Genomic DNA, 23,753 nt, shown 5'->3' with positions numbered 1-23,753 from the left:
ATCAAACATCGCAAGGCAGATCGCAACAAAACAACTGATCCTATTGATAGGCTAGAAGCAATGGGAAATTAAGCCCAGAGGATTTTTAAAGAGGTGATGAAGGGTGTAAATTGCCCTGGGCAGGCTGATTACACAATGGGTGCAGTGACTTCTCAGAAATGTAAAGAAACATCCCATCTTGTGTCACAGGATAACTGGTGGTAAACAGTTTTTTGGGGGTAGAAGTTTATTATGTAAGTCCTTTTTTAAAACCACACTCGCCACTGTGGTTCAGATAATTTGTTTTGTTTTGTGCATACTATGACACTTTTCTTTTTAAATCACCCTAAATATTACTACGGATGTAGTAAATGGGAGGCGAACCACGCATTCTGAATGTCATGATATCAAAGAGCACCCCACACCTATCCAGATAAAACATGTAATACTTACTTCTAACCAGCAGATGTCACTCCTGTGCACACAGTATAAAAACTTCGTTAGTTTACCGAAACGAGCCTTAAACGTTTAAGAACGTTTTGTTTGCCAATAACTACTGTAAAGCATGATAACGCAGAGTTGAAATTGGACTGAATGCTCGCACTTTAGCCAAAATATGACATTGTTTAACCGTGGCAGTGTAGATTCAGCGCTCTGCAGCCGCATGAACAGGATTTTGCAGAGACTGAAGGCCAACTGGAAGGTTGTATAAAACAACTAGAAACAGTGTAGTTCTTAATGGGCAACTAACATGATCCGGTTTCCACACCACCTGTTAGGTGGCAGGTCCAAAGTCCTGCCAGCCTCTTCATGTTACACAAAGTCCTGCCAGCCTCTTCATGTTACACAAAGTCCTGCCAGCCTCTTCATGTTACACAAAGTCCTGCCAGCCTCTTTATGTTACACAAAAGTCCTGCCAGCCTCTTCATGTTACACAAAGTCCTGCCAGCCTCTTTATGTTACACAAAGTCCTGCCAGCCTCTTTATGTTACACAAAGGCATGAAAGAAAGACAGAGGTGGAGAAAAAAAAAAGAAAAAAAAAAGAAAACCTAGGCTGAATTTAGACATTACGTACACAACACAGGTCTGTTTTATATGTAGGTCTACAGCATGGTGTTGAACGTGTGCCAGGACTGGGGTGTGTCGTGCATGTTGAAGTAGGTAGGTGGTGCTTTGGATGAACGTTTGCATGACCTTTTAAAACAAAAAATAAGAGGAAAGGAAAACTGTTTACCTGGGCAGACTTGGCAAGCTTCTGACCATATTCCTTCTCAATCTGCTTCAGCCTGCTGTTAGTCTGCAACACAGATATAGAAAGGGAGATAGAAACAGGGAGACCGAGAGGAGAGAGAGAAGAGACACAGTGGAAGAGTTGTTGTGATCTGCTTGTAGGAAGTGCGCACACAAACACACACACACACACACACACACACATAGCTGTTGACCCCTGCTTCTTGGCAGCATCTGCCCCTGCCTGTCGCTGGGCTGGCGTTGCCCTCGGCACAGTGCCAGGCCCGACGCACTCTCTGATGCTCTGCCAACTACTCATCACTTAACAGGGAGAGAGAGAGAAATTAGCCACGTCTGCCAATTATCAGGGAAAAAACAAAGAGAAATTGGAAACTGGGACAGGGGAGACATCACGGAGGATGAAGGCACACATGCGCACGCACGCGCGCGCACACAGACTCTCTCACACACACACACACACACACACACACACACACACACACACACACACACACACACACACACACACACACACACACACACACACACACACACACACACACACACACACACACACACACACACACACACACACACACACACACACACACACACACACACACACACACACACGTGTTTCTGAGTTGTGCTTTCTGTTTTATTTTTGATCCACTGTGAAGAAGTGGAACCGTGCAGACTTCTCTGCATTACGACTCCCACATGTCACTGCGAGGGTGAACAGCATTGTCAGATTAATATCACATTTTCTATCTAGCTTTGATGTCAACAACATGCCTGTGCTGGTTCAGTCTGCCTGGTCCACACCACTACCACTCTCCTTGTTTTAACAAACTGTTTTAATAAAGACACATGCACACGGATGCACACACTCTGAAAGTTTAAACCCTGTACAAATACAGGCTGACTAACAGGCATAGGAGTGGAGAGATCCTACAGGCCAGTCCAGATCAGTGTTGTCTAAACAACAGCCTTTAAGATCAGCTCTCTCATGGTGCTTACTGACAGACAGCGCTCGGTATTAGCCAACGCACGCCTAAACCTCCGTCAACACCTGGAGGCCTGGCCATAAAAAACCACACAAACAACCGAGGACAAGCAGGCCACTCTCCAACGGACACACCTGTCACCACCAATACAGGCAGCCATCACCACGGATATGGCTGTCAGTCGCGGTCTTCCTGTCTGTCTCATTGGCTTTGACTGTCTCCCGCCTCTCCCTTTATCACTCCAGGGACCTTAGCGGCTGATGAGAGAAAACAAAGCCTGGTGTGAACCAAAGAAAGAAAGATAAACAAAAACAAGGCGCCGGCTTGTTACACCTCTTCCTTAAAAAAGCTATGGGGGGGGGGGGGGGGCATGCCAATCCATCCCCCTGCCTGCCATAGCTGTTACTGGTTGGGACCAGTGTCAGCTTTAACTCATACTGTATGGTCTTACGTATGTCTGAGACCATACAGTAAAACACTATTTGACTGCCTTGTTGTTGATACTCAAATGCTAATTTGTGGCGTTTGCTGTTTAAAAAGAAACGTACAATGTCAGACATGTTTCCCTAACAAACGAAAATATATCAACTTGTAAAAAAAAGGAAAATAGGAATACTTCAAGTTCTTATACACTCACCTAAAGGATTATTAGGAACAACAGTTCAATTTCTAATTATTGCAATTATCTAATCAACCAATCACGTGGCAGTTGCTTCAATGCATTTAGGGGTGTGGTCCTGGTCAAGACAATCTCCTGAACTCCAAACTGAATGTCAGAATGGGAAAGAAAGGTGATCTAAGCAATTTTGAGCGTGGCATGGTTGTTGGTGCCAGGCGGGCCGGTCTGAGTATTTCACAATCTGCTCAGTTACTGGGATTTTCACGCACAACCATTTCTAGGGTTTACAAAGAATGGTGTGAAAAGGGAAAAACATCCAGTATGCGGCAGTCCTGAGGGCGAAAATGCCTTGTTGATGCTAGAGCTCAGAGGAGAATGGGCTGACTGATTCAAGCTGATAGAAGAGCAACTTCGACTGAAATAACCACTCGTTACAACTGAGGTATGCAGCAAAGCATTTGTGAAGCCACAACACGCACAACCTTGAGGCGGATGGGCTACAACAGCAGAAGACCCCACTGGGTACCACTCATCTCCACTACAAATAGGAAAAAGAGGCTACAATTTGCACGAGCTAATCAAAATTGGACAGTTGAAGACTGGAAGAATGTTGCCTGGTCTGATGAGTCTCGATTTCTGTTGAGACATTCAGATGGTAGAGTCAGAATTTGGCATAAACAGAATGAGAACATGGATCCATCATGCCTTGTTACCACTGTGCAGGCTGGTGGTGGTGGTGTAATGGTGTGGGGGATGTTTTCTTGGCACACTTTAGGCCCCTTAGTGCCAATTGGGCATCGTTTAAATGCCACGGCCTACCTGAGCATTGTTTCTGACCATGTCCATCCCTTTATGACCACCATGTACCCATCCCCTGATGGCTACTTCCAGCAGGATAATGCACCATGTCACAAAGCTTGAATCATTTCAAATTGGTTTCTTGAACATGACAATGAGTTCACTGTACTGAAATGGCCCCCACAGTCACCAGATCTCAACCCAATAGAGCATCTTTGGGATGTGGTGGAACGGGAGCTTCGTGCCCTGGATGTGCATCCCACAAATCTCCATCAACTGCAAGATGCTATCCTATCAATATGGGCCAACATTTCTAAAGAATGATTTCAGCACCTTGTTGAATCAATGCCCCGTAGAATTAAGGCAGTTCTGAAGGCGAAAGGGGGTCAAACACAGTCTTAGTATGGTGTTCCTAATAATCCTTTAGGTGAGTGTATATATATTTTTTTATTAGGACATTTTACATTAAATATAAAAGTAATAGTCAACAAACTTGGGTCAGTCAAGCTGACTTATTATCAGTCAATATTATCAGAGTAAATCTCAACAGCTAGCTGGCTAACAATAACAAGGTAAGATAATTGTAGGCAAGCTAGTTATTGGTAGGTAAACAAAGAAGAACACATTTCCATGCTGTTGGTCTTCATTTAAGATTCCTTGTTAAAAATTTCTTGCACAATAATGACTCCTTAACACTCGACGTCTGTGTGTTTTCATTTTAACGTTATCACACAATGTAATCTGAAGTAAAGTGTAAAGATGTTTGATTGTATGTTGTTTGTTTCATGAAAAGGCAATGGCATTGGAGAATCCTGAGACCTAGCCACAACCCTTTAAGTCCTGAACTGCCAATAATCAAATGTGCAAATACATCAGCTACATACTAGGCTGCTTGAAGTGAATAGAATATAATGATGTTATCAGAGCTAAACCCACATCTCTCTTTTTACTGATATCTCAGATTTAAATCATTCTTGGGAAAAAAGCCCATATGGAAGAAGTATCCTGTCTTCAGAATGTGTGATGTATATAATGCAATATACTGCATTTTTTTATAGTTAGCTAAGGAAACACAAGGAAATTATAAACGTCTGGCAAATTATGATGTAGATATTTTCCAAAGGCTGTCCTCCTATTGTAACAAACCAAAGGAAAGAGAAAGAGCAGTACACATCCAGCCAGGGTTAAAGCCAAACCAATATATATCATCTGCTGTGTCTCTGTTTAACAGGCTGACCTCCTGTCCTGTCTGTCGTGTGTGTGTTTCCGTTTGTGTGTGTGTGTACTGTAAATGTTATTTTTTTCTGATTGTTTCTGTGTGTTTCTCTGTACATGTGTGTTGTCCTTTCTCACTTCTGGCCTGCTTGGCTAGTGCACGTGCGTCTGTGTGTGTGTCAGAGAGAGAGAGAGAGTCTGGCCGGCTTCCAGCTGCAGATTGTTAATTAAGTTCTGGTAAGCGGTGCATGCTCCTGCCTTCAGATCCACTTCCACTGTTCCTCACACACACTTCAAAGGCAGCCTCAGCCGCTCAGCGCTCCACACCGGCCAGGATTATTAAGCGATTGAAGAGTCTGATATGGCCTCAAAGAGCCTTCAGCACTAAGACGCAGTTGGCAGGCCGTGCAGGTATTCTGCTCTAAAGTGTACACACTCAAAGACACATAGACAATCACACTCCACACACACGCACAAACACACAACCCTGCGCCGTGCACTCATACACACTTCCATTGAATTCAGAACTAAGGCTCTTTCTGTGTCTACAGCACTATTTTAAGTCATGTCCTAGAGATGAAAACAGTTTAAATAAATCATCCAAATATTCAGCTATAGAGTGTGCAAAAAAGAGAATTATATTATACAAATACAATTTCTTGGACAAAAAGATTAAAGTTTAGATTAGATTTAAATGGTTGGCACACTTGGCATGTATAACGGTACTGAGCACTTTTTCTAAAAAATGTATGAGGCTAGAGAACACATCTGAAGGTATTTTTAAATAAAATTCGAATTTATATTCTTTCCAATTCCTGTATTTCTTTCATCCGTGCTGTTGGTCTGCATTTGTCAATTCAATCCACTGTTTTTCAATGATATTCAAATCTGGAGAGTAAGATGACTATTGGAAAATATTTATTTAGTGGTCAATAGTGGTTTTGGATGTGTGCTTTGGGTTATTGTCTTGCTGGAAGTTCCACTTGTGGAAGCTGGCAGAGGCAACCAGGTTTCTCACTCAGATATCCTGGTACTGGGTAAAGTTCATAACCAGTGGAAACCCTAATGGCCCCATAACATCATAGATGCTCCACTATTTTGTTTGGGATTTTTTTCGGCATATATACACTCAACTAAAGGATTATTAGGAACACCATACTAATACTGTGTTTGACCCCCTTTCGCCTTCAGAACTGGCTTAATTCTATGGGGCATTGATTCAACAAGGTGCTGAAAGCATTCTTTAGAAATGTTGGCCCATATTGCTAGAATAGCATCTTGCAGTTGATGGAGATTTGTGGGATGCACATCCAGGGCACGAAGCTCCCGTTCCACCACATCCCAAAGATGCTCTATTGGGTTGAGATCTGGTGACTGTGGGGGCCATTTCAGTACAGTGAACTCATTGTCATGTTCAAGAAACCAATTTGAAATGATTCGAGCTTTGTGACATGGTGCATTATCCTGCTGGAAGTAGCCATCAGAGGATGGGTACATGGTGGTCATAAAGGGATGGACATGGTCAGAAACAATGCTCAGGTAGGCCGTGGCATTTAAACAATGCCCAATTGGCACTAAGGGGCCTAAAGTGTGCCAACAAAACATCCCCCACACCATTACACCACCACCACCAGCCTGCACAGTGGTAACAAGGCATGATGGATCCATGTTCTCATTCTGTTTATGCCAAATTCTGACTCTACCATCTGAATGTCTCAACAGAAATCGAGACTCATCAGACCAGGCAACATTCTTCCAGTCTTCAACTGTCCAATTTTGATTAGCTCGTGCAAATTGTAGCCTCTTTTTCCTATTTGTAGTGGAGATGAGTGGTACCCAGTGGGGTCTTCTGCTGTTGTAGCCCATCCGCCTCAAGGTTGTGCGTGTTGTGGCTTCACAAATGCTTTGCTGCATACCTCGGTTGTAACGAGTGGTTATTTCAGTCAAAGTTGCTCTTCTATCAGCTTGAATCAGTCAGCCCATTCTCCTCTGAGCTCTAGCATCAACAAGGCATTTTCGCCCTCAGGACTGCCACATACTGGATGTTTTTCCCTTTTCACACCATTCTTTGTAAACCCTAGAAATGCTTGTGCGTGAAAATCCCAGTAACTGAGCAGATTGTGAAATACTCAGACCGGCCCGCCTGGCACCAACAACCATGCCACGCTCAAAATTGCTTAGATCACCTTTCTTTCCCATTCTGACATTCAGTTTGGAGTTCAGGAAATTGTCTTGACCAGGACCACACCCCTAAATGCATTGAAGCAACTGCCATGTGATTGGTTGATTAGATAATTGCATTAATGAGAAATTGAACAGGTGTTCCTAATAATCATTTAGGTGAGTGTATATAGACAACATAGCCAACCAATTTTCTTGAATTTAAAACAGATAAGGCAGCAATGGTTTCAATATTCACCTCAAAACAACAGCCTTTATTTTATAAATGTTTACTTGGCATAGAAGTGAAAAATTGTTGCATGGGGAATTCCTCTAATTATTTTTCTACAAAGACCCAGTAAAACATGTAGACCATATATGATTGCCAATGCACTTACTAACCATGAACATTTAATTTTGGCATTGTCAGTTAAACTTTCCACACTAAGTACCGTTTTTACCTAAATACACTTCACACTCAGAGGTAAAAGTGCAAAAACAACTATTTTCGGTCAATATATCTGCTCATTCAACAAAGAAGTGAGAAAAATAGTATAACTGCTAAGCTGCGCGCTCTTGGCAAGGGAGGCAGTGAAAATTTTTCATACACGTCATCATTTGGCAAATAACTAGCTGTGAACGTTCAGTGTTAACTAATCACAGGGGTTGCTGTTGTTGTCTTGCTGGAATGTCTTCTGTGTGGTGAAACCACTGTTGGATCCCAAATAAAGACCCTCTATTCCCAGTCAAACGAATGTTAAATCCCAAATCGAAACCTAGCTACCACTTTAGAGCTTTGTTAACAAAAAATGGAGGGCACTTCAATAAGTGCGTAGGGCTTGTTTGAGATTAACAGGAATACACTTTAGTTCTATTATTCTGTAATATAAATTGTGTCGTCCACATTGTGTTTTGGAGGAAAAAAGGTAAAGTTGCATTACAGGATTCATAGACTTCAATTACATCAGAGAGTGTGGTCTAGTTCAACGTTTTTCAAACGTTTTTGTTCCAGGGACTGGCAAAGCATGGCCTTATTCCTCTGGGGACCACTAATGTGAGAAAAATAGTGTCCAACTAATTTTCTTTATTACTAAAAACATTGATTAAGAATTAATCAATCAGAGTTTTTACATAAGCAGTTGTCACATAGTGCTTATTCCAAGCCTTCCCCCACCAAAAAAGAAAAAAGAAAGAACCAGTAACAACAAGATATTGACACACAGTGGCTAGGAAAACTCACTTGTAGGGTCAGAACCTAGGATTTATAATAAGCACACCTAAATAACACATGCATTTCCTTTTTTAAAGTAGGTAAATCAAAATATATACTTTTTAAGGATTTAGCTCAACGGTTTGTAGCTAATGAATTGCAGCAAAATGGTACAAGGAAGTTCATAAAAATTCTACAGATAGTAATCACTGAGTGTAGAAAAGGACACATGCATAGCTTTCAGTTGCGATTATGCCACATTCACCATTGATGTGTCCTACGTACAGTAGCTTGTGGGTATCATGAAGAGAAACAGATGACATTTCTATGTTCCTTTAATGTAGGAGTTAATAATAGTTGACAACTTAAACAGTTCAAAATCTAGACTAAAATCTGTGTAAGTGAAATGGAAAGCACTCTGCACGTGTCAACCGCTAAATAGTGGACATTGTGGTGAATACGTGCCTAACTCTTGTTCAATGAAGGAAGTGTCAATGCACTCAATGGGACTTTTCATGAGAGATGTCACTGACTGGCAGGATTTTTCCGACGGACCAGCTGTGTTTTTGGGGATCGGCGTTTGAAAAATGCTGGTCTAGTGGTAATCCTCACGATTTTGTTGCATGCATAATCAGAAGACCCTGGTTCAGTTCCCTCCAACTTTTCTGTTTGTGTGGCTGTGTTAAAAGTATACACTCATGTCATAACTGTCAAAATACGCCAAAAAATAACTTAAAAAAAATAATTGTATGACCTGACCCTTTTTGTATTTGGACACTATATGAAAAAATGCTGTGTGTGTAAGGGCAGCAGATATTAGCATCCCTGAGGGGTTCTATTAAATACCATTAGGATAACTGTATTCCTATGTTAATTTGTAATTCTTGGAACACCATTCATTTTGAAAAACTAACTATTAATAGTAATTAGTATTTACTTCACATACAAAAATATAATTATAAGGTGGATGTATCAAATTGTGATTTTTCCGAATCAGTTAAAAAGATGCAGTCATTATTTTCCTCATAATAAACGAATGAAACAATAATGGATTACACATTTAAACACAATTTAATAACCAGAGCTCCCTTTATAAAAATGTGCTATAATGAAGACTTCAAACACAAACGAAATAATTGAATGTAGCAAAATCATTCATTAACTGACCGGAGCCCATTTCATATAAATGTGCTACTTTAAAGACTTTAAGCAAAACTGAACAATGTTTTAAACAACAGAGTGTTCATTTGGGCCAGAAGAATTTAATGTAGCAAATGGTATTTATGTACCAAAATGTCCACGTGTTTCCTTTGGAGTGGCCGAGGTGTCTCGAGTCAATTTGCCGCTTGCTGTCTTTGGTTTCAAAATGTTATGATGCTGTTACTGCTCACAGCTCCAATGTCAATAGACATGCGGAAGTACACATCCTGCGTTTCAATCTTTAAATTACAAACCTAGTCTATTTTTATTGTGCCTATGCTTGCAAATCTAGTCAAATGACTAGGTTAACTGACAGAATAGTTTGCACACTGTTACATTTTAAATTATGAAATATATTTACATTGCCGTCGGAAAGTATTCAGAGCCCTTAAATATCCCATGTATATAACTATGCATACCCAATATTCAGTACATTGTAGAAGTACCTACAGCAGTGATCACCAGTTTTAGTCTTCTTGGGTATGCCTCTAGCAGCTTAGCACACGTTTAATTTGGCAGTTCACCCAAATCGTTCATACTAGATCCTCTCAAGCTCTGTGAACTTTGAAAAGGAGCATCTGTGAACTAAGATCTTCAGATTCCCCAAAAGATGTTCAATGGGATTCATGTCCGAATTTCGGCCAGGCCACTCAAAGACATTAACAGACTTGTTCCGAAGCTGCTCCAGTGTTGTCTTGGCTGTGTGCTCCGGGGAATTCTGAACAAAGTTCTGTGTGCTCCGGGGAATTCTGAAAGAAGAATCTTTAACATAGTCTGAGGTCCTGCATTAGGTTTTCTTCTGTATTTTGCTCTGTTCATCCTTCCCTCAATGCTAACCAGTCTCCCAGTCCCTGCCCTGGAGAAGCATGCTCCCAACACCATGCTTTACCTTAGGGATGGTATTAGCTAGGTGATGAGCAGTACCTTGTTTTTGCATGACATTCAGGCCTAATAGTTCAATTTTGGTCTCATAAGACCAGAGAATCTTTTTGTTGCTTCAGGCTAAGTCTCAGAGGTTCAAACCTCTTCCATACCACAATTGTGGAGCCCATGCTATAAAAAATCTAACCTTTCCCACATCAATGCCTTGACATAATTCTATCTCAGAGGTTTACAAAGATTTCCATGGACTTCATATCTTGATTTTTGCTCTGATATGCTCTGCAATGTTTGCGTCGTTACATGAACAGGCGTTTTCCTTTTGAAATCATGTACAATCAATTGAATTTGCCACAGATGGACTTCAATCAAGTTCAAGAGACATCTCAATGATGATCCAAGTTGGCCTCCACTTGGATTGTCCATGGCAAGTGTTCTGAATACATACATACATAAGAGTCTGTTTTCTTTTCTTCAGTAAAGAAACTGCTTTTTTGCTTTGTCATTATGTGGTATTGTGCATGTACTGATGTAATTTATCATTTATAAATAAAGTCTATAACACAACAAAATGTGGATGAAGGGATATTCCTGCATATAAATCTCAAAGGCGGCGGCCGCCTTCCCAAAATCTCGCACCGCCTCTGTGTCGGCATGGTAAAACATAATTTTATACAAATTATATACTGCAGTGAATGTCACCGTAGGAGGAAACTTTTTCATATTGGTAGTGTTGCCAGATGGGCAGGTTTCTCCCACAATTGGGCTATTTTTAATGGGCTTGGGCGGGTAGATTTACAGATAGGGGTGTATAGAATATATAGCGTTTGTGTGGATTTCACGGTTTACTGTCAATGATCCGGCAACCTTGCAAACAAGACCTTACCGGTCCTGGCGTCACAGAGATGAGTAACATCAGAAAAACAAGTGAAACCCAGTTTTCTTTTACACCTAAGCATGTCAAAATATTTAAATAACACGCAAAGCCTAAACTACATCCAATCCACATAATAGTTGTTAATGTTTTAGAGGACGTCCAGTAGAATGACAGATTTCTTTCAACAGAGTTCCCGAGACCAAGATGACTGGTGAAAAGACGATTAGATTAGTGTACTGTATGTAGGCTACTGTACCAAACAAAATGTTATATGCCATATACAGTGAAAAAATATACAATTAACATATTTAAGTCACTAACAGTATAAATATATGAACATGAATACGCTGGATGAGCGCAAGCAGCATAGCCAAGTAGCCTACAGCTGAAGGAAGAGGAGAGAAAGGGATGAATGATGTGGTGTCAAGGCAAGGATGGAGGAAAAACCTATGCAACAAGGCTGTAATATATAGGCCTACAGCTCTGATGCGTTTAACATAGTAAAACAACAAAAATAGACAACAATAATATTGACTGTGATTAATTATAAAGCTTGATGAGTGATTTCCTAAATCTTCTAATAAACATAGTTTGGATGCTCAATGGCTAAATATTTTTGGGTGGCTCATACATAAAGAAGAGGGAATGACATGCTCTGTATGTTAGAAGCATTGTGGAGCCAATGTGTTTTGGGACTTAGGGAAATAGCCAAGCAGAAACTATAGTCTGCATGCCCCTTAAATCCAATAAAATGCCTACTGGTTCTAAAAAGGAAGGTAAGAACAAAAAACAACACCTGAGGGTAAAATCCTACATATGTAAAAAATAAATATCAAACATGGAACATGTAAATATGTAAAGAATAGATTTATTGCTTGTTTTTTGGTTGCTATTTTATGAGGGAGAACATTGTAGCTGCTCAAGTGGACATGAACAACAGGGCAGATTTAACACTATAATAGTTTTCTTTTTCAAGTGGCCAGATATTATATAAGGTATATCACAGAGGACCGTCCGGTAGAGTGCGGGGTAGCATGGATTGGGGTACCACCTTGGCCTAATTTTCAGCCAGGAAAAACCCTGAGGGTAGTGTATGAGGGCAGTGAAGGTAAAGACAAATCAGGTATAGAGATTAGAGTGTGTATTTGTAGAAAAATAGAGGAATTCCCCATGAGCTTACCTATGCCAAGCAAATGTTATTTGAAATATAGGCTATTGGCTTGGGCCCATGGTTTCAAACCAATTGAACCTTTACAGAAAATAGTCCTTATGCTCACTGTTATGCCTGAAATTGTAATATATGTAGGCAAACAATGTGGACAGTTTAACTGACCATGCCGATTTTAAAAGTCGGGTGGATAAAAGAAGTTTACACACCCCAGTTAAAATGCTAGGTTCTTGTGATGTAAAAGAATGAGACAAAGATAAATAATGTCATAACTTTTTCCATCTTTAATGTGACCTATAAAGTGAACAATTCAATTGAAAAACTAACTGAAATCTTTTAGGGGAAAAAGACTTAAACTAATAATTTGTTGAATAACATTTTGATTTTATTACAGCACTCAGTCTTTTTGGGTAGGAGTCTATTAGCATGGCACATCTTGACGTGGCAATATTTGCCCACTCTTCTTTGCAAAAGCGCTCCAAATCTGTCAGATTGCGAGGACCTCTCCTGTGCACAGCCCTCTTCAGATCACCCCACAGATGTTCAATTGGATTCAGGTCTGGGCTCTGGCTGGTCCATTCCAGAACGTTAATCTTCTTCTGGTGACGCCATGCTTTTGTGGATTTGGAGACTGGACCTATGCACTGGCTTGAAATCAACTTGTTAGCCCCACTAACACCCACGGGAGAGATCCGCAAAGACGTGCCGCGTTTGTAGTCTATTCACATGGAAAAAAGTATGTTGTATTTTACAAAAACTCCTGTATTTTAACAAAAACTAGCTCATTCATGGACAAAAGATGCATGTGCTAAAACTACGAGCGTTTGAATTAACGCCTTTTCGTAGCCTAATCACTAGATGAAAATGTTTTGTATTTTTCTACAAACTCCTCTTGGTGTTAGGCCTTGTGGATCATTTGTTTATCAGTTAATCTGTTTGCCTTTTCAATATCCATTAAGTATAATCGTTCTTTTTGTACGCTTTTATTTATTTATTTGTACAGTTATGTAATTCTTGTGGCAAAAAAGAGAAAAAAGAAACACATTAAACATGTTGAAGATGAATTTGACTGATAGCATTTATTTTCTTCAGATTTTCTATAGATACCGTGACAATATCGTTACCGTGAATTATTTTGGGCACGATAATCGCGTAGTGATAATCCGATATCGTGACAGCCCTATGTCACGTGTCGGTATAGCGTCTCGACATTAGATAATTTAGTCACGCCTTAACATCACACCATGTTTGAACATTTTGCTAGACACATTGTGTTAAACTGTTTCTTATTAAGTTTACTTCCACCACAAACAGCATCTATGAACTGTATGGCTTTTGCCAATGGCAGTTTAAACAGTTTATTAGCCAGTAATAGGCTCACTACTTAATTCTTAATAGTCATACAATTTAAGCAATTGCTTACACTGCCAAAGTAATTTTATTTCATGGCACAAGAACGTTCATTTTTCTTTAATTTGTGAATGACATTGATGCAATAACTAGATCCACCAGAAACAGCGGAATATAACTGTGAACAATTTTATTTTAGGCTTACTGTAATGTAGCTTCTGAAAGCTGTGGTCAGTTTTTGTCTATCCTGAACAAATCCTAATGCATAATTTGCTTTGACTGCAAACAGGCTTGAACACCGGTCCCCTCCATGAGTGTCAGCGTCTCTAACCAGAATGCTATTTAACATGGGGTAATCACTCTTCTTGGCTGGCTCCGCTTACGCGGTCCGGCAAAAAGCTATTAAATATGAACATTGAAGTCAGTGACGGCTCTAGCCATTTCGGGGCCCTAAGCAACATTTTATTTGTGGCCCCTCACTTCTATTGGTCGGGGGCTCCCTAGCAGTCAGAGGCCCCCTAGTGGTCGGGGTCCCCAAGCGACCGCTTATGTTGCTGTTGCAAGGAGCCAACCATGATTGAAGTATACCAAAAAGCAGATTTGTAAATATTAGGCAGAGAAAAGTGACTAGAGATGATCGGCAGGTCTTTCATCAGTAGAGGAAATACAGTGAGTGACTGTTGGAGAATATCTGTAGCTACCCAACACGCATCTCTGGCAGCTATTTGCATTACATTTGCGAGTGAGGGGATTCAGATTATGTTATTTGCTTATTTGTCTCTAATCACTGTGTACAAGACTCTGCATGTCTGGGTTTGTGAGTGTGAGGTTGAGTATGTGTGTTTGTGTACGTGCGCGTGTGAACATGTAAGCGGGTCTTGAAGTGGCAGTAATGAGAAGAGTTTTTATTTCTATTTCACAGCCTCCCATCATTAGTTCTGTCACTTCAAATTCTCCTCAACATCACTGCTTCACAAACTGGCAGTACCCACTCAATACATGACATCACGCAGACACACGTACAGACATACACAGAAACACACCATCCCTGAAAACATCTGCCTGTCAGAAACCATAACACACATTATTGAATAAAAACTACACCTACTTCTAACGAGATGTGGGACTTCATAAGAAGGTAAAATGGGCCAGTAAGGTCAGCCAGTACAACATGGTTATCATTAAAGGCCCCCAGGGTAAAGGAGGCAAGCCTGTATGTATGGTAGCAATAGTATAAACAGCACTATCAAAAACAACTCAAGTTTGACCATGTGCTAAAAAGGGAGCCTCAGGTGATCACACACTGCTCTAGTGTGCGTTTTTACGTGAGTTGGTCAATATATCTTTTTAAAGGCTTTTTAAAGTCCTATGCTTGGTAACAGTGACATTATGCTAATCTAGGGATCAATGTCAGTGTTCAGACAATCTCTGTCTCTCTAACTCTATTCCCTGTTGTGTTTGCATAAACAGGTGTAACCACTTATAGAGGCAGGGCTGGACTGCACTGCAGGGTTTGATTTTCATCTCGCTCTCCTTTTAACTGTCGTCATTTAAATCCCTTTCTTTTGAACTCTCTCTTATTTGAGCCTTTCTAGGGTCGCGAGGGGGGGATCTGTCTTACCTCTATTAAGAAGGGATCAGTGGGACAGACAGATGGTGACAGGGGGGGGGGGGGGGGGGGGGGCAAGAGAGGGGCTTAGACAGAGGTCCATGAATGCATCTGCGTGCAGATTTGGGGAGAATTTGGGGGGCAAGGTTGATCAGCTCCTCTGTGACGGCCATTGATGTTTTGAAGTGGGTGGGACCACCTGTGGATGGTTTCATTTGATAACCCTGGCAGGGGGGGCGGGGGAAGGTCTGGCTGAGCAGAGGACAGCTGAGATTATACAGGATCAATGGGACAGGAGAACAGGAGGAAGAGGAGGTCTGCTTATTACTCATATGCAAGTCAAAGGGGAGGAAGCTCTTCTCATGTACCCTCTCCGGTTTCTCCTCGCCTCCTCATGTATCATACTGTTTCTCCTCTAATCCTCAAGCCCCATCCTGTTTGTCTCTTGCTCATATACCATCCTCTTCTCTCCTATCCTGATTATGTGCCATCCTGTTTCTCCTCTAATCCACATAGATCATCCTTTTCCTTATCACCTCCTCATGTACCATTCTGTTTCTCCTTTCCTCCTCCACATGTGCCACCCTGTTTCTCCTCTCCTCATTTACCATCCTGTTTCTCCTCTACTCATCATGTAGCATCCTGTTTCTCCTCTACTCCTCATGTAGCATCCTGTTTCTCCCCTACTCCTGATGCACCATCCGGCATCTCCTTTACTCCCCATGGACCATCCGGTGTCTCATATCCTCCTCCTCCTCATGTCCTATCGTATTTCCCCTCTAGTCCTCATAGATCATCCTGTTTCTCCTCTCCTCATTAACCATCCTGTTTCTCCTCTCCTCATTAACCATCCTGTTTCTCCTATACTCCTCATGCAGAATCCTGTGTCCCCTATACTCCTCATGTAGAATCCTGTTTCTCCTCTCCTCATGTTCCCTCCTGCTTCTCCTCTACTCCTCATGGACCATCCTGTTTCACCACTCCTCAGGTTCCATCCTGTTAACAGTAGCCTAATCACATGAACTACATTGTATGTTATTATGGAAATGTGAAAACCTCTTGTGGCACTTTTCTACTCTACTCTTCATTTATCATCCGGTTTCTCATGTATTCCTCATGTACCATCCTGTTTCTCCTTTATTCCTCATAATACCATCATGTTTCTACCCCTTATAGACCCATCACTTGTTTCTTCTCTCATCTTCTTCCACCTCTCTAAGTGTCTTCCAGAGATCCATTCAAAAACACAGTGAGTGGAATCTACAGCACTAGCTACAGGATGGGGGCTGTCTCTCTGGTTAAATGTGATTGATAGATTGTGTCGCTTCTCTGGAATGACTTCTGCCATGTCGAAGAGAACTGTTCTGATTTTGGAAGCCAGCCGAAGTTTATGCTCTGCCTCTTTTATCTGTCTGTGTCTCTTCTCTCTGCTCCCACCTGGGCCCATAGCAAAGACAGAGGCACCGCCAAATGCGTGCACACACACACACACACACACACACACAGACAGACAGACAGACAGACAGACAGAGAGAGAGACACAGACACAAACTCACAACCCCTCACGGAATCAGATGTTTTGCAGTTAAGCCTCAATCTCTGCTTGTCACTCTGAGGTGATTGTGGGACATCTTCTTTGATCATTCCCTCCTCTGTTTTGCTCCATATAATCCATGACCAGGAATAATGTGATTTGGTGTATCTCCAAATGGCAGACAACCAGTTTGGAGGGAAATTAATACATTAGAGAGGTTGTTGGTTGAGGTGGAAACAACTAGGATGACAATAACAACCAAACAGCACCACCATCTTCTGGCTGATGGAAGAACAGGATTCACACCATTTAAACACATCAAGCAAGTTTTTGTTGTTTCTTTACATATAGGCCTACACAGGAGATCTACAGATAAAGAAGAAGAGAGAGAGTGGGGAGTTAGGGAGAGATAGACTGAGAAATAGATAGAGAATGAGAAATAAAGATGATGTGACTTGTGAGGTGAAATGTACTGAAGGCCTGAGGCTCTACCTTCTGAGGAACTGAGCGATGGAGAGGAAGGAAAGAGAGAGGAGAAAATAAACTCCATCTGCTCACAGTGAAAGGCCCCACGCTCTCTCTTCTCCAGTGTCTTCTTTACCGTTCTCCACTTTCCTTTGTAATAGCCAAGGAAACCTAAAATAACCATGGCGTTTGTGTACAAGACACCTTGTTACCATGGTGACGCAAAAGCAGATACTTTGGAGGGCAGGTGTCATTGCCGTTAGCCAGATAGGAGTAGAGAATACAGAGGAGAACTACAGTAGTCAAACAACACAAAGACAGACAGGCTGAGGCAGGCAGGCAGACAGACAGGCTGAGGCAGGCAGGCAGACAGACAGACTGAGCCAGGCAGGCAGACTGAGGCAGGCAGGCAGGCAGACAGACTGAGCCAGGCAGGCAGACTGAGGCAGGCAGGCAGGCAGACAGACAGACAAAGACAGCTGGACATAGAGATAGACATAGTCTAACTGTCAAAAGTTAGACTATGTCTATCACCACACTAACCATTGAAGCTACATAAGTTATTTGTTCCCTGCTCAAGGGCTGTGGAAATCCAACCACCCATTACAAACAACGTTCCATGAACAAGTGTCAGTTACCTTCATGTGCAATCTTTTAATAAGCAATAACATATACTGTGCAATCCACAAGTATTTCAGCAGTGACAGAAGCTTTGTTCTTTTGGCTCGGTAAACAAGGACATTAGATTCAAAATCAAACAATTACTAAGAGGTTGAGGTGCAGACAGTCAGGTTTCATTTGAGGGTATTTACATCCATAAACTGTAAACCATGTAGGTATTTTGGCCAATTTTATGAACAGCCCACTCCCCATTTGAGGGGACCAAAAGTAATTGGACAATTGAGTTTTTTTTTTGGCCTGGTGTGTGCATTGTGCCTTATTAATTCATCTAGCCAGAATATAGCCTATAATTAAGAGTTTGCCTGGTCATAAGATCTGAATAGAGCCTGATTCCAGATCTGTCATTTTCAACTCTTCCAGATTGAGTTGTTGTGCTGTGAGAGGGCAGGAGATTAACAATAACAATTCTGTCAATTCAGAAAATGAAATGCCTCCGGGACACCATTGGGCAGTCTGGACAAGCCTGACTGAGACAGGACTGTCAGACAGAAAGGGTCTGTTCTTGGTTCCATCCCTTTTGTCATGTACATGCTCCCTCTTGGTCGTGTCATCAGTCAGCATGGGATCTCATTCCACTACTATGCGGTTGACCCCCAGCTATATGTAAAAACATCCCTAAATCCCTCTAATATGTGTGCCTGTCTGAACACCTGCCTTGATGAGATAAGGGCTTGGATGAAGAAAAATCTCCTTCAATTGAAAAGCAGCAAGACAGAGGCCCTACTTGTTGGTGCCCCCACACCAGGTCCAGTACTCCCCAATAACACACCTCACCACAGCAGGACAGATCATCCCTCTCTCTTCATCAGACTCCAATATGGGTGTAAAGTTTGATTCCTCCCTGACTTTTGACAGCCACATCAAACTGTTTGAAGTGTCATTTTATCACCTGAAAAACATAGCCCAACTCTGTCCTTCTGACTCAATCTGATGCAGAGAAGCTTGTCCATGCCTTTATCTCCTCAAGGCTGGACTGTTGCAATTCACTCTTCATCTGGATCACTGGCAGAAGTCTCCAGAAACTCCAATACATCCAAAACAGCGCTGCCAGGAGAGTACGGAAAAATACCCACATCACCCCCATCCTGGCATCTCTGCACCGGCTTCCCGTCTCATTACGGATAGAATTCAGAACCCTACTATTGACTCCATGTCCCCAGGACAAGCTCTGCACCTCCATGTCCCCAGGACAAGCTCTGCACCTCCACGTCCCCAGGACAAGCTCTGCACCACCACGTCCCCAGGACAAGCTCTGCACCACCACGTCCCCAGGACAAGCTCTGCACCACCACGTCCCCAGGACAAGCTCTGCACCTCCACGTCCCCAGGACAAGCTCTGCACCTCCACGTCCCCAGGACAAGCTCTGCACCTCCACGTCCCCAGGACAAGCTCTGCACCTCCACGTCCCCAGGACAAGCTCTGCACCTCCACGTCCCCAGGACAAGCTCTGCACCTCCACGTCCCCAGGACAAGCTCTGCACCACCACGTCCCCAGGACAAGCTCTGCACCACCACGTCCCCAGGACAAGCTCTGCACCACCACGTCCCCAGGACAAGCTCTGCACCTCCACGTCCCCAGGACAAGCTCTGCACCTCCACGTCCCCAGGACAAGCTCTGTTCCTTGGGGAATCAGGCTTTTACCTCGACGGTTCCTAGCCTCCTGAACCACCTGAAGTCACCACAGACTCTGGGCTAATTTAAAACAGGCCTAAAGACATCTTTATATAGGAAGGCTTTTTGCTAACAACCATGCTTTTCTTGTCCTTAAATGTTTATTTTGTCATTTTAATTCATTTATTTAAGGCACTTTGAGATTATTCCAAATGATGAAAAGCACTCTATAAATGTAATAAATTATTATTATTATTACAAGTTAACCCTCAACCCTATATCTATATATTGAGAAACCCTGCAAATTGAACCTGAGCAAGTCTTATGTTATAGTGTGTCCTTAGTCCATTTTTACTATTAGGTAGACCGTGTGTGTGGGTGTGTGTGTGACACTGTGTGGTTGAGGTCATTAGGCATGGAGGTGGACCATACACAGTGGTTTAATGGGCCTTAAGAGTCTAGAGTCGCTAGTTGGTGTAAAGCACCAGTTAACATTGAGCCTATTTAGACTACAACGATTGTCATGCGTTCTAGTCAAGAGAAGGGTTGGTACTCCTAGTGTAGAATCGACAGTTCACAAACTGCATACGTAAGATGTCGAGACAGCCTATCAAATTCACTTTTTGTTAGAAACCCACCAGATGACAGAATAGGATTTTGATATGCAGGAGAGGGATACCACTACACACGAAACATGTCCCAACCAAACAGATGCAGGAGGGACAACAGTGGACTGTCCTGCTGTGCACACTGGTGGTGGCTTCAGATAGCAGTTGGGGTTGGTTACAAACATCACAGGCCATTCTACTGTGTTAACAATGACCTTCATGTGTCAGTCTGTAGGGGGCACCATAACGGGTCGCACACCCAACGCATATGGTTGACCATTTCATTTCTCAAAAGTCAGGTAAATTGTCGCCAGTCAAATGTCTTACACCACATTTTCCTAACAGAAACCTGTGCGTGTGCGGCGCGCGCGCGCGTGTGTGTGTGTATGTTATTTTTAAGAAAAACCTTCCCCCTTTTCCACAAATCGTCACAACCATGGAATCTGGTAAGGCAAGCTCTTTCTAAGAAGCTGTGATTCTCTTTGCGTACCAATGACTTGAAGGCCTGAAAGGCGAGGACGTGGAAGAGAGAGGGAGGGAAATAGGGGAAGGAGATAAGGACGTGTGAGAGAGGCAGGACTCTGAGCAGCCCGGAGCATAGAGGAGGTGTTATCAGGCACACGGGAGCTTCACAGGCCCCTCAGTGGAGGATGGAGATTGGGAGGCCAGGGCTGCATGTGTGTAATGCACGCATGCACACGCACGCACACACGCAACGCACACATGCACGCACATGCACAAACAGGGAGAGAAAGCTCAGTAGCAGCCAAACAGTGAAATACACCTAGCTCTGCTCTCTTTTCTCCTATACCTCCATTTTACTCCCTTTCCTTTTCTTGTCTTGGGCGCAAGAAACATTTTCACGTGTGATCTTATCTCCTCTGATATTCTGTTTCTCATTATTTCATTCTGCCAGCTCTTTCTCTCTCCCTCCCTCAAACACACGCTTCTTTGATGAGAATCCATTCATGGATTTAATGGATTTCTCCTGCCTTTACTCCAGGATCTAGGAGATGCCTTCAAAAACTCTGACCGGCCCCAGCTTCCAGCTTCAAGACTGATCGGGCTGGGGCAGATTGCAGAGGACAGCGTTTTTCTGCCTCGGCATCAAATGAATAAGAAATTTCAGCTTACAAAACAGCCGGCCAAGTCAATATGGATCTGAGACCGTTCGACTTCAATCCCACAAATAACTGCAATGAAACAGTTATTTGAAACAGCACAACAACTTTTAACTTTTTTCGCCCATCATCCCCTAGTCAACCATGTTTTTTTATATTACAGATAAAAAAAAGTTTTTAAAAAGTAGCCACATAACTTCTGCCTAATGTTTGAGCTCTCTTCCCACTATGTGCATTTCCAGTTACAAAAAAGACTAAGTGGATTTTGGGCAGAAACTTAACAAAAAGTATGCCACATATCCATAGCATTGCAGATGATGTTTAAACCCAGTTTATCTTGAGTCCCTCTGACATCTGCAGGTCATCATAATATCATCCTGCCATCACAAATAGAAAAGAAGAGGTGCGGGAAAGGGGGATGACCAAATGAGTTACGGCTGGTAAACAACTCTTACATGTCTGTTGTGATTGGTTTGATGCGAGGGGAAGAGAAACAGACAGCAGAGGAACGGTTTCTTCCTTACTTTAAATACTATGAAGTCATGCACTCTCTGTCGCATTCACTCTCTGTCAACTGTCATTCACTTCCCCAGTAACTCTTCCAAAATCTATCAAAAATGGCGCTGGGTGCTGTGGAGTTACCTGCATTCTGGGGTAATGAAGTGCAGCTGGGCTCAGCTTTAAAGAAAGTGAGGCTCTTTGAAGGGCCCTGCTGAGGATTAGCCTCTGATCAACACCACCTTCCCCAGGCTTCCTGCTTAACCTGCACTGGATTATGGGTGATTTCCCAGCATCGGGTTCTGTTACGGGCAATGGGAGGATAGAGGTCCAACTAGCCGTATTGATCAGACAGCCAGTCAGCCAGCAATTCAGTCAGCAAATCAGTCAAACAGCGACTTTGAGCTCTAAGGGCTTGTACACTCCGTTACATTGTCTCCCCGGCATGGCAGAGCACTCTCATCCCCTCAGCCCCTACCCACCTTCTCCTGGGCCAGTTGTCTGTCGGTGGCGTGGCTCCTCTCCAGCTCCAGGCGGATGCGGTCCATCTCCGCTCTCAGCCTGCCCAGGGAGGCCTCCTGGTCCTGGGCCGCGCGCTGCCTCTCCTCTTCCCTGAGCACCCCCAGCTCCAGCAGCTGCTGCTTCCTCTGGCTGTGGGCCTGCTGCAGCTCATCCCTCAGACAGGACACCTGCTCCTCCAGGTCAGAGACGGTCTAGTGGGAGGACAACAGCAGAGCATTCAAACGCTGAATATGACACGCACGCGCACACACAAACACACGCTAAATACGTCTTACATGGTTCATGCACATTGACAAGACCGTTACTTTTAACTGCATTTCCTTTGGGCCAACATTTGGCAGCTTCTTTAAGTACATATGAAAAAAGAAAGCGTAAATGTGGTTTGGACAATGGGAGGCTGTTCTCTGATAATATGTGGCCAAACATCTCCTTTCGTTATGTCAGGCACTTAAGCCCCCTGCATACTTGTTAGGCAATGTATAAGAAGTGGTCACTAACTAACACTCAAACTGAAGAGCTTCTGGGTGCAGGCTTTTGATCCACATCCATGATCAGAAGCGTCAGAAGACCATTTCTAAATGTTGTTTGTCATAGGAGGACTGGTATAAAAGCTGTCACACCCAGTAGTTATCCTGGTGGATGGTTAACCATCTGTCATGTAAAACATGTTTAGCAATATTACATCCAAATACGTTATGTGCCTTTAGAAATAAGGACACAAACACACACTAATATTCAAAGACACAAACACACACTAATATTCAAAGACACAAACACACGCTAATATTCAAAGACACAAACACACGCTAATATTCAAAGACACAAACACACGCTAATATTCAAAAACACAAACACACGCTAATATTCAAAGACACAAACACACGCTAATATTCAAAGACACAAACACATGCTAATATTCAAAGACACAAACACACACTAATATTCAAACACACACTAATATTCAAAGACACAAACACACACTAATATTCAAAAACACAAACACACGCTAATATTCAAAGACACAAACACACGCTAATATTCAAAGACACAAACACACACTAATATTCAAAGACACAAACACACACTAATATTCAAAGACACAAACACACACTAATATTCAAAGACACAAACACACGCTAATATTCAAAGACACAAACACACACTAATATTCAAAGACACAAACACACACTAATATTCAAAGACACAAACACATGCTAATATTCAAAGACACAAACACACACTAACATTCAAAGACACAAACACACACTAATATTCAAAGACACAGACACAAACTAATATTCAAAGACACAAACACATTCTAATACTCAAAGAAAGAAACACACACAAACATTCAAAGACACAAACTAATACTAAAACAACACAAACACACACTAATATTCAAAAACAAA

General features: G+C 42.4%; 1 protein-coding gene across 5 annotated transcripts in view; it reads right to left on the bottom strand.

Annotated features, from left to right (window-relative positions):
- The window catches only part of cep112 (centrosomal protein 112), a 157,114-nt gene that overhangs the window by 44,894 nt on the left and 88,467 nt on the right, over positions 1-23,753 (bottom strand). For 4 of the 5 annotated variants that reach the window (XM_029123329.2, XM_029123330.2, XM_029123331.2 and 1 more), the window contains 2 exons: positions 22,305-22,535; positions 1,215-1,277 (listed from right to left, as the gene is read on the bottom strand). In XM_029123329.2, the coding sequence (XP_028979162.2) occupies positions 1,215-1,277; positions 22,305-22,535 (294 nt within the window). Of the gene's footprint in view, positions 1-1,214; positions 1,278-21,966; positions 22,125-22,304; positions 22,536-23,753 lie in introns of those variants that run through there. The other variant, XM_029123332.2, reaches the window with a different exon arrangement.

The sequence above is a fragment of the Esox lucius genome, chromosome 11 (genome assembly GCF_011004845.1).
Source record: "Esox lucius isolate fEsoLuc1 chromosome 11, fEsoLuc1.pri, whole genome shotgun sequence".
In the NCBI taxonomy this organism is placed as follows: Eukaryota; Metazoa; Chordata; class Actinopteri; order Esociformes; family Esocidae; genus Esox; species Esox lucius.
The sequence above is the reverse complement of the archived record's forward strand: the minus strand, read 5'-3'. Positions and strand labels throughout refer to the sequence as shown.